The sequence below is a fragment of the Cydia splendana genome, chromosome Z (genome assembly GCF_910591565.1).
Source record: "Cydia splendana chromosome Z, ilCydSple1.2, whole genome shotgun sequence".
Taxonomy (NCBI): Eukaryota; Metazoa; Arthropoda; class Insecta; order Lepidoptera; family Tortricidae; genus Cydia; species Cydia splendana.
The window spans coordinates 16,590,492-16,602,414 of record NC_085987.1 but is presented as its reverse complement, the minus strand read 5'-3'; the positions used below and the strand labels follow the sequence as shown (position 1 = coordinate 16,602,414).

The following is an 11,923-nucleotide window of genomic DNA, read 5'->3' as shown; positions in this document are numbered from 1 at the left end:
GTACATCGGTGGACCTTATGCCTTATGCAATAAGGTCCACCGATGTACAGTTAGGAAGGAGTGTTGCTGTTTGTACCTAGACACAAAGACTACAAAGTGTCCGGCGCGGCGATCGCATACATGTAATACTAATAAGCCCTTACGCCATCAAGGAAGTTGAATGACGATTTTTATATGTTGGTACTCAATTTAATATTATTTTAAGTATCCATTCTTCAACTGGATTCGAATGGCTGAAGTCCCTAAAGAAAGGCCTCAAGATTGTTAATTAAATTTTTGCCAACCGTATTGTGGACTAAGAAAGCACCACAACTTTTCTCAAACTCCGTTATCTGAGCATACTGCACCTTAATCGATAATCCCTTTTTATTTACCTACTATCTAATGATAACTTGTATTTTTTGAAATTTTTGTTTGTGGTGTTTTTTTTTTTAATTGCTTTAAATAAAACGATTGACAATGAGATCAATTCAAGAAGAGTTCTGAACTTGTATCGCGAGCATGATCATGGCTAAGGTTTATTTAGTGAAAGTAAGCCCTTCATTTTGGTGCATACTGGGATATTCCTACAGCAAATAATGTCGGCCCTAATTGTGGACATGGACCTTAAACGTGGACGGACGGAGAATTCATTAGAAAAATATTTAGCCAAGTCATATTAATACAATTTTACAAAATAATTCCGTTGTTTATTCTAGTGAGCTCCATATCTGCAACCAATAAAATTTCGTCCCACTTATGGGAAGGAGTGTGAGGTGGGGTAGTGACGCCCAATGGAGTTTCTCTATTGCTCGTGGGCGTGCTGGAGAACTCTAGCTTCCGTTTAGATCTGCCGGAGAACACGTGGCAAGGAGTGATGCGCTGCTCGCTACCCGGGAGCGTGAGGGGGGTCAGCGGAGAGGAAGTACTTATCACCATCTTATCTGCCTTCTTCATTTTGAAGGGACCAACATATTTGAATACAGGTTTCTTTAAAATTGAGTTTCCTGATACTTTTTCAATGAGACCAATTGAAATAAAGACGTTGGCGATGTCATAAAGCCTTCTTACTTTTGATTTGTGCTGACGGTCTAGCATTTCTGGTGAAAGGGAGGTTTTCGTTTTGTTAGATGAGTCGATCAGCACTCTCACAGCCATCTCCAGATTTATAAGCGTATTCTGAAAATAATAATATATTCTATGTAATATGAATTTAAGACAGTTTAAGTTTTCTTTAAATTTTAGCTAGGGTCTATTGTATTTTTTATGCATATTCTTAAGTGTGTTGTTCAGTACATACAGTACATATTCTTAAGTGTGTTGTTCAGTACAGTATTGATAGTGGCGTAGAGAAGATGAAGGTAAGAAATCCACGTAAAACCGACTGGACGAAGTACGAAGAAGAGCTAAGGGAATTGGCTGTCTCGTGAGTCAGGTATGAGAATGTGAATGACCTAGAAAATGGGGCTCGCAGACTGAAAGAGATCATATTAGGAGCATACCACAAGGCGTGCCCGGAGAAGCTGCTCCAAACAGGCAAAGGGCAGCCATGGTGGAACAGAGAACTACAAAAGGTAAGAAAGAAGGTGCGTAGGGCAATGAGAGTGGCGACAAAGAGGGACGACTCTCAGAGCTGGGACGCGTACAGAGAAGGCAGGAATAAATACACCAGACTAATAGAGAAAGCTAGACTAGAGGGCTGGAGGAGGTTCACGGGAGATTTAAACAGCTATTCAGAGGGGGCACGAGTAGTGAAACTGCTGGCAGGGGATCGATCGTGCCAACTGGGTAGTCTGAGAGTAAATGGAGATTTAGTCACGGAACCAGAGGAGATACTAAGCGTCATGCTGAAATCACACTTTCCGGACTGCAAAGAGATGACAGAAATGGAGGAACAGGAAGGTAAGGAGGAGTCTGACTGGGCAGCGGCATTGGAGGTGGTGGAGGAGGAGAGGGTAGAATGGGCGATCAGCTCCTTTGCGCCCTTCAAGGCTGCGGGCCCTGACGGAGTCCTGCCGGCACTACTGCAGAAAGGATATAGATACATAAAAGAGGACTTAGTGGAATTATATAGTGCAAGTATTGCACTAAGATACATTCCAAGGGTATGGAGAGAGGTGAGGTCGGTTTTCCTGCCGAAACCGGGTAAGAAATCATACCAAGAAGCGAAGTCATTTAGAAGCATAAGTCTGTTGTCGTTTGTACTAAAGACTTTAGAGAAAGTGATAGATAAACATATAAGAGTAAAAGTGGAAAGCAGTGGAGACCCGCTACACGGGAATCAGCATGCTTACATGGCAGGAAAGTCAACGGAGACAGCTCTACACAACCTAACTCTAAGGGTGGAAAGGGCACTAGAAACGAAACAGTATGCACTAGGCTGCTTCTTCGATGTTGAGGGGGCTTTTGACAAAGCAACCTTCGAGGCCGTAGAGGAAAGTCTGAAGAGAGAGGGCATCCGACCGACAATAGCGCAATGGATAGGGAGAATGCTAAAAGGTAGATCCATTACGGCGGAGCTGGGAGGAGTAACAAAGATGATTAGTCCAAGAAGAGGGTTCCGACAAGGGGGATGTCTGTCCCCCTGATGTGGTGCCTACTTCTAGACTCAATGGTAAAAGAGCTCAACAGAGGAGGCATGTACATGCAGGCTTACTCTGATGATGGAGTGCTGTTAGTGAGAGGAATGGTTCCCACCGTGATAAGAGATATAATGACAAGAGGTCTCAGACAGGTACTGAGGTGGTGTAGAGAGAGAGGGTTGGATCTCAATCCATCGAAAACAAAGCTAGTGCTATTCACTAATAGAAGAATAAAGGAGATGAAACCCATAAAGATACAAGCTATAGAACTAGACATGGTGGAGGAGTTGAAATATCTGGCCGTTACTTTAGGCAGTACACTCAGGTACAAAACTCACATCAAGGAGCAGACGGCTAAAACTATAAGAACACTGTTCCAATGCAAAAGGGCAGTAGGAAAGAACTGGGGACTGAAGCCAGGAATGATCCACTGGATCTATAAGGCGATAATACTACCCAGGGTGCGATATGGAGCCGTGACATGGTGGCATAGAGCACATATTAAAGAAAACCAAAGAGACCTAACCAAAGTCCAGAGATTAGCGTGCCTCATGATGACGGGGGCTATAAGAACGACCCCGATACACGCAATGGAGGTAATGCTAGGCTTGAAGCCACTCTGGATTGAGGTAGAGAAAAGAGCCACCGAACAGTGGTACAGAATAAAAGCATGCAAGGAATGGAGAGGAAGCTGCGTGGACAAGAGACACGCGCTGATACAAAGAGAGGCACTATCAAAACTTGAAATGTTGATGGCCAATAATGACCTTATAAAGAGGCAGGAGATATTCGACAAGAAATATAGAATACACATAGGAGACAGAGACAACGTGAAGGTGGAAGTCGGACACCCGACAACCATCTGCTTCACGGATGGCTCAAGAAGAAGCTCGACGAAACTAGCAGGAGCGGGCAGTGGCGTATCTAGCATGGGTGGCACCCGGGGCGGAAATTGTGGGTATCACCCCAAAATTCAATCAAAATATAAAAAAAGTAACAGTAATTTATGTTTAATATTCCATAGCTCACAATTTACTCCATCACTTTCATTTTAGATTCCATGAACTATTGAAGTCCACACCCTGGCGGGTGTTGCCTCTGCGCGCGTTCAAGGACACGAGCAAGGACAGCATCCGCTCGGTGTAACCCACATTTCATAAGTGTTAAAGGGCATCTACGTGTTGGCTTGGGCTCCGCGCACGCCTCCCAAAGGTCCGAGTCATCATTGTCCCGTGAAAGATATACAAATAATTTATGTTAAAAAAATACTTTTTTTGCCAAGTGCGAGATTTGGAAGAGTATGATGAAGAGATTCTGTAAAATCCCATTTCACAATGAAATTCAAATAGTCCAGAGTCACCCAATTACAAACACTGACATAGTTTCTCAATTACAGAAATAATCTAATAATAAAAAAACCTTTCTGAATAAAAAAAACCTACGAGACGCCAACATATTAATTGTTACATACCAGGTGCCCACGAGGAACCCGAGAGATTTTAACCACGCATTTCCGAGGCCAAAAGAAGGAAAAAATATTAAAAGAGTTTACGTCAATTTCGCGAAAAAAAAAAATCTTTTTCGATTTTTTGTACGTATTTGTACATAAAATATAAATGCTACTTGTAAAACTATCACTCAAAAAGAATTTTAACTTTTTTTGTAAAACCTAGTTTTTGCAAAGTGTACCTACTTGTCAATTTTTTACATTCTATTAATTAGTATATTTGGACTAGGTTTCATAGTAACAACATCGCCATAAAAAAAAAACATTTTCCACTAAGTAACAATAAAATAGTAGTTTGTGTTACAAGGGATCAAAATGATATATTTCCGTCAAGGGCGTACATTGAATCCTGAATGAAGCGATGGATTCTACAATAGTAAGAAGCAAAGTAGAATCCTGAGCGTAATGAGGGATTCAAGTGTTAACGCCCAAGACGAAATAATTTTGATACCGTGTGACACATACTGCTTTTCACATCAACTATGAGGAAATTGTTAGCAGGGAAGAATAGTGCCACTTTGATCCCTCCTAGCGGGGAAGAAAAAGCCCTTTTTCGAATAGGTGATGTGAAAAGATGTTTTTTTAGCTGGCTGGTGGTACTGGACTCTGAAACTAGGCGAATTCCAAAACCATTTATAGGACATTTTAGTCTTTAAATATGATCAGGAATATACTGTCAAAATCTCTGGGGTTCCTCGTGGGCATGTTGTATATTATTTCCTTAATGGCGATTGTGCAATCTGCCACAGTTTTACGATTTTTTATAGATGACACTACTGATGTTCACGGTCGGGTGTCACCCCTAAATGGGTGACACCTGGGGCGGGCCGCCCCCGCCGCCCCCCCTAGCTACGCCACTGGGAGCGGGCATAGTGATCCCCAAACTGGGAGAGAAAGTAACAGTACCACTGGGTAGATATGCTAGGGTGTTCAAAGCCGAGGTATGTGCTATAACGCGCTGCGCAAGCATAATCAAGAAGAGTGTAAAACAAGAGGGCGCTGTCGTAATATACACAGACAGCCAGGCAGCACTAAAGGCACTAAAGAAAATATCAGTTACCTCCTCTCTCGTGAGAGAATGTCGAGAGGAGCTCAACTTGATAGGCAAGCAAAGAAGTGTCACGGTGGCATGGGTACCAGGACACCAGGGAGTAACGGGAAACGAGAAAGCTGACGAGCTGGCGAGGATAGGGGCGGAGATGGAATACATAGGTCCGGAACCGGCTCTGCCTATGTCAGCGGATGTCACGAAGGGAATCATGGAGAAGGTAAAAGAGATGGAAGCACAGAGAGAATGGGAAGAAGAGACTGGATGCAGACAGTCGAAGATGATGATCAAAGGTATAGACCACAGGAGAACCAGGTATCTTCTGAAACTAGGTAAGAGCAGTCTGAGACTATTGAAAGGTATCATTACAGGTCACAATACTCTCAACAGACACCTTAAGATAATGGAAATTAGTAGAGACGCCTCCTGTCCACACTGTGGTAAGGAGGAGACTAGCTTACACTTACTAGCAGAATGTACTATGTACGCGGCACCGCGATATAATACATTCGGTAGAGACACACTAAAAGAAAACGAACTAAAGGACGTCGAACTCAAAGATGTCCTTCTGTTCAGCAGGAAAACAAGAAGACTTGAGGAGAATAGTGTGGGAATGCCGCCGGGACAGTAACCTGCAGCTCCAACTCCAGGGAACTGGGCTGAATGAACGCGACAAGCGATCGACAGCCCGCCTGCTTCCGGCCAGGCGTCCCTACACTACATCTACATCTAAGTGTGTTGTTGAAAAGATACTTACAGGTGGTTCTACAAGGAAAAGCATCAAAAATCTTTGAGCCAATACTCCCAGGGTTTTGTGTTTGGGAGCGGGTGGCTTTGGAGCTCTCCCGCGCAGAGCCGCAGACAGTCTCAGGTTCTCCCCTTGCTTTTTAAGCATCTTCAAAAAGGAATTCAGTCTTGAACCTCCATGCCACAGGTAAGTGTTCTTCCGCTTGTGGACTGCACACTGCATGGCCTCCAGGATGTTGATGATGTCGTACATGCGGCGTTTCTCGACGCCCAGCCGCGCCGCCGTGTTGTCCAGCTGGATCTCCACCGTGCCGTGCCCATACAGAGGGAACAGGGTAAGGAATCTGCAACCATACAAACCAAGCCTTACACATCATCTTCATTATTACACATACACTATGAGGTTACGAAAGGATTTAACATACACAATATTCTAACATTTTCGTCAATATTAAAAGTTGTGATTAAAAATGTTCTCTAGGCTGGCTCTTGGCTCTATTATGCAACTAAATTAATTGAATAACCTGTTTGAAATAATTTTAATGTGATACTAATTTTCATAAAAATACAAAAAATGTACACATGTTCCTAATTAGGTATAGGTACTGACTGACTATGACTCACTTAGAGATAAATTTAAGGAAATTGACATAATGACAGTGCACTGTCAATACATTTATGACAATATTCTGTATGTACATAAAAATATTGTAAATTTTAGGAAAAATTGTGAAATTCATAATATTAATACTAGAAATAAACATAAGCTCGCAGTGCCCTTCACTCGGCTCCATAAAATTAAAAAATCATTCATGGGTAATTGTGTAAGATTTTATAATAAACTTCCAAACCATATTACTGAATTATCTATTAATAAATTTAAGAATTATGTAAAGCGTAAACTTATTTCTAAAGCTTATTATACCACACAAGACTACATGAATGATATTACAACGTGGGATTAATTGTTATTCGAAATGATTATTTATTTATTAGGTATATTTGATTATTGATGAGGAAATGGATATTCCGATGTAATACTATCTACTTCTTTTGTTACTTATGCTTTTTTTTTGACATTTAGATTTTATTCTAGAAATTCTAGACTAGTATTTTTTTATACAATCTTTTTAATGTTTGACGATCCTTTTGTGAAATTTTTAGTGTTAAATTTGATATGTATAATAATCCAATTTTATTATGGAATAATATTAACATCAATAAATTGCTCTGATAATTAGATTAAGATTAATTACGATTCATAAGAGCTTGTTGCTAGGCCTACATGAATAAAGTAAATTTTGTTTGTTTGTTTGTTGTTTGTACATGCTTTGTCTAATGCGGCGGTCGGCAACCTGCGGCCCGCGGGCCGCATGCGGCTCGTGAAACTGTCACTTGCGGCCTGCGAGCCTCTCTGGCTATGTAATATTGAGAAACGACAATGTCTGATAAAGTTATAAATATTAACAAAGTGCAGCCCGCGTCAACTTACTCGTCGTTAACTACGCTACTAAACGCAAAAAAAGGTTGCCGACCGCTGGTCTAGTTTTTATAGAAACAAAACATAATAGTAAGTCTATAGTTGTATAGCGAGTATAGCTACAGTTATCTACATCATTTGATGACTGTAGGTGAACCTAATAGGCAGGTATTTTATACATAATGATTTTTGAAACATTTCTAAAAACAATCAGACCCAATAAGAAAAGATCTTTTTAAGTACTTCGCAATAGGAGAAGCGCTTGTGGCCTAGCGGTAAGCGTGCAACTTTCAATCCGGAGGTTTCGGGTCTGTGAAAGAGTTTATCAGAACTTATGTACAAAATATCATTTGATATTTACCAGACGCTTTTCAGTGAAGGAAAACATTGTGATGAAACCGGACTAAATCCCAATAGGGTCTAATTTACCCTCTGGTTTCGAAGGTCAGATGGCAGTTGCTTTCGTAAAAACTAGTGCCTACGCCAATTCTCGGGATTAGTTGCCAAGCAGACCCCAGACTCCCATGAGCCGTGGCAAAATGCCGGGATAACGCGAGGAAGATGAGGTACTTCCTAATAAGAAGTATTTTCAGTGAACATACATCCCCATGTATGTTGACCCCCATCAAATTGGTAGCTCTTAAGGTCCTCTATCACTATATATAAAAATGTATATGAATAGATGCCTGATTATGGGTTTTACCATTAAAATAAAAATATATTGTAGTGACTTACATGTATTACTAATATTAGACCAACATATGCAAGTTATCCTCATATAATGCAGGGAGATTATTGAGCTGTTGAATTTGGAACTATCTTTTATTTCTATAAAAGTTTAAAACTCAAATTGAATTTGTATTTGTACAAGCAGGAACACTGGGACTTACAATGTTTATTACCAACTTTATAGTAAGTAGAATTGTCACAGCATTTTGACGCAATCTCAATAGTTTTAAGATACTGCAACAAAACTATCAAGCATTTCATAATTAAAAATTTGTGGTACTGTAGTGTGTGAAATATTAGCAAAATCTTTCAAGATTATTATCACTAATTTCTCTCTTAATTCAAAGGGTAACTATATCTTGATAACTTATTAGTATCAAGTATTAGAAATAATTTTGTCAACTTCTTTTAAAGGGTTATCAATTGGCCCTTATTTTCTTAAAGCTTAAAGTCAGTTTCTGATGAGATAAGTATACTGGTTAGAAGGACTGTATTTAGAAACGTACAACATAAGAAGGTCTTTACAGGTGCTATCATCACATATTAGAACCAATGACTAGATGTTAAACATATTTGGAGCCTGACTAACTCAAAAAGAGAATGTATCTTTATAAGCAGTAATTATCGCTGAATATAACCTGTCGCATAGTATCTGAAGTGACTTTTCTTTGCGGTGAACGGTGCTCGGCGGCGGAGTAGGGTACAGCAGCGCAACGTTCGTCAACAACTTCAAATTCGCCGTGGGAGACACATTGGTAGAGTTGGTGACTTCAGTTAGCACACAGCGCTTGGGGGTGGAAGTTATGTTATCATCTTCATACATTGTGCGATAACATTCTGTAATAATCCTAGACCACAAAATATACGGGTAGTTCAACGAGTAACTCTAATCTAGTTGGCTGAAAACCAAATGTAAATAGTAATATTGTAAATAGGTAAAGTAAAGAGAGTATTTCAAAATAGGATATTGCAATAGCAATATTGTTTCTGAGTTTGATTGTAAATGTTAAAACATGGTGCACAAAATAATCTGATTATTCACTATAATAACCTCTCTGTATACATTTTTGACAGTTTCGGCAAATGCGCGCGAGCTGTGAGCGTGCCCGCTACGCTAACGCTCCTGAATCCCGGACTTGAACATTAGGCCTAGTTTACATGATAGAAATACAATTTTTTAGTATTCACAAAATTTATCTACAACATATTTCAGAGCTAGATATAAAATCAACAGTTAGTAATCTGTACATTTTCTTTTAAATTATTTATTTCAACTACCTATATAAGTTATTATAGACAATTAACAGAAATTAATTATTTTCACAATGAGTATAAACCAAAGAATATAATACTCACTAGGAGAAGAACGATAACTCCATACAAAAAAATGTCCCTTTCAAAAGTTCGTTTATACTACTAGCGCTCTGGTGGGATACCATTGTAATTAGAATTGACAACCCGTTTAGCCTAGCGGGTATTGGCAGTAATCCAGTTCAGGAAGCTAATGGTCCTGGGTTCGAATCCCAGAGAGGGAATTTCTTTTTGTATTTTTTTATTTTTTGTTGGGGTCAGGTTTTTAAGAGCCCATCAACGTGCACACTAGCGCCACTGCTGAATACAATAAACTAGTTTTTATGTTATTGGATTCGTCAATCTACCCGTCCAAAGTTAAAACGGCCGTTTTTGTTTTGAGCTCATAGATCGACGAATCCAGCAACATAAAATCTAGTTTGATGTATTCAAAAGGTACCTAAATACACAATACAGTCCGTAGCGGCCCCTTTTTTAAATACATGTCGTTAAATTTAAATAATCACGATTATTTAGCAGTGGCGCTAGTGTGCACGTTGTTGGGCTCTTAAATTAGCATTTCACAAATAAGTAAAAAAATACGTTAAAAGATAATGATTAGGCACTATATTCAGAAATTCGTGAAATATAAAAGGTAACAAAAAGTTACGTATTATTAAGATATGTGACGTTCCACGGGAAAAGGTACCTTATGAGGGTTTCTAGTTTCGGAGATATTAAATGTTTTGTAAAGAGGTGAAAAAATGCTCAATTTTTTTTTATTGTGTGATCTGAAACCTTAATGCGTAACGTTTGTTTACCTGTTTTTATTTTTGTTATAAGTTAGTTATAAGCCTAGTAATGTCGTCTCAGAGTTTAGTAGAAAAGGTACCTTATGGAAAAAAGATTGAAAATTCCCAAAAAAACTAGTCAATACGGGAAAAGAAGTTTGGTAGAGAACTGTATTAGCATTCTGCAAAACTAATTTGATAATTTCAGTTCTGGTTGGGGCGCCTCGCAAATATTATAACCGTACATAGACCGACATCACAAATCCAAGTAGACTGCTATTATACCAAAGTTACTCTCGTCAAGTCTTTCTTAACTAGAATAATCTTCATTTGGTTTGGTCGCATGCAGTAAATCAGCCATTGGTTTGCTGAAAAATGCCAATACCCGACGCATTACCTTATGGAATATCTGAGGTCATTGAACCTCAATGCCGCTTATCTTCAATAGCAACCGAAATATATTATTGATAAGAAATAGACGATTTATACCATCTTAACCCCAAAATATTATTAGTTTATCCTAACTGTTCCATCATCATCATGCCTCATCATGTAACTTGACCACAAGGTACCTTTTCATTACATACAAATTATTGGTCTTTTTTAAGATTATTATGACGAAGAACTAATTAAATTGGGGGCAGTTTAATGTAAATTAATATTTTCTATTCATAAAAGATAAACTATAATATGATTGATATTTTGTAGTGATGTATTATTAGATTTATTTCCATAAGGTACCTTTTCGTAAATGTATGGAGCAAATACTGTTATTGTTATGTAAGTTTAAAGTGGCATAAGGGGTTAAATATAGTATTTAGTTGGGGTTTTAGGATTTATTTCATTTGAATGACAGAATTTCTTTCATATGTGCTCAGAAAAATTGATTGTGTGTCACATTAAAAGTAAAAATATTCAATTTTGTGATTTTATATGAAAATGTCAGAAAATACATTTTCACCTCTAAATCGGTATTGTTTTTTGCTTAAACTGTCTGTCAGTGTCGTTTTCTAATAGATAAAATTTAAATCTTGAGAGCTCATTGCAATCAATCGTGAAAATGAAATAAAACTTTATTTTCAAGAGATTGGTTAGTATACACATAAATCAGTCGATATCAAAAGTTTCTATTTGCATTACAGAACAAGTCGCAATATTTTTTTAATCTCAGATATATAAGGCATTATTATATTATTATTTGTAGTCAACTATGTAACTTACTTCAGGAACATAGTTTTTTAGGCGGCTAAACTTAAAACTTCTCTATCGTAAAGTTGCTCATTTCACAACATTATTTTCAAAAAATCATATCTCTGTAACTACGCAACCTAGAAGGTTGATCTTTTGTGTTATCGATAGCTTATTTATTGTAGATTACTGGGGTATGCATAACTCCATACCCGCCATAAGGTACCTTTGACCGTGGGACGTCACATATAAATATTTTCATAATACATATGAATACATACACTGATATGGCAAATGGTTACAAGTTGTTATTACATCTATCCGGTTATCGGACATTTTCTGCTTCACAGCTCCGCGCAGCGTTCTTGGTCACCGGGAAACTAGTTTGGATATGCGGCAGATACGTGCCCTTCTGAGCTTTTTCCAAGAAATCATATGACGGCCCAGGATTATATTATTATCTCACGCTCAAGCCATCTGCTGATTCACTTTCTAAAACAAAATAGTCAAAAAATTAAACAATATAATCTATCTTCCTAATTACTAACGTCGCTAATTCCTAGGGTTACCAGCTTAAACACT

At 38.5% G+C, this 11,923-nt stretch overlaps 1 protein-coding gene across 1 annotated transcript; it reads right to left on the bottom strand.

The window, feature by feature from the left end:
* Positions 1-439: 439 nt before the first annotated feature.
* On the bottom strand, positions 440-9,197 carry LOC134804848 (transcription factor E2F7-like). The gene is made up of 3 exons (XM_063778129.1): positions 8,711-9,197; positions 5,874-6,207; positions 440-1,158 (listed from the first exon to the last, which is right to left on the bottom strand). Exons 1-3 carry the CDS (start codon positions 8,893-8,895, stop codon positions 670-672), a joined length of 1,008 nt encoding a protein of 335 aa, XP_063634199.1. The 5' UTR covers positions 8,896-9,197; the 3' UTR covers positions 440-669.
* Positions 9,198-11,923: the final 2,726 nt, after the last annotated feature.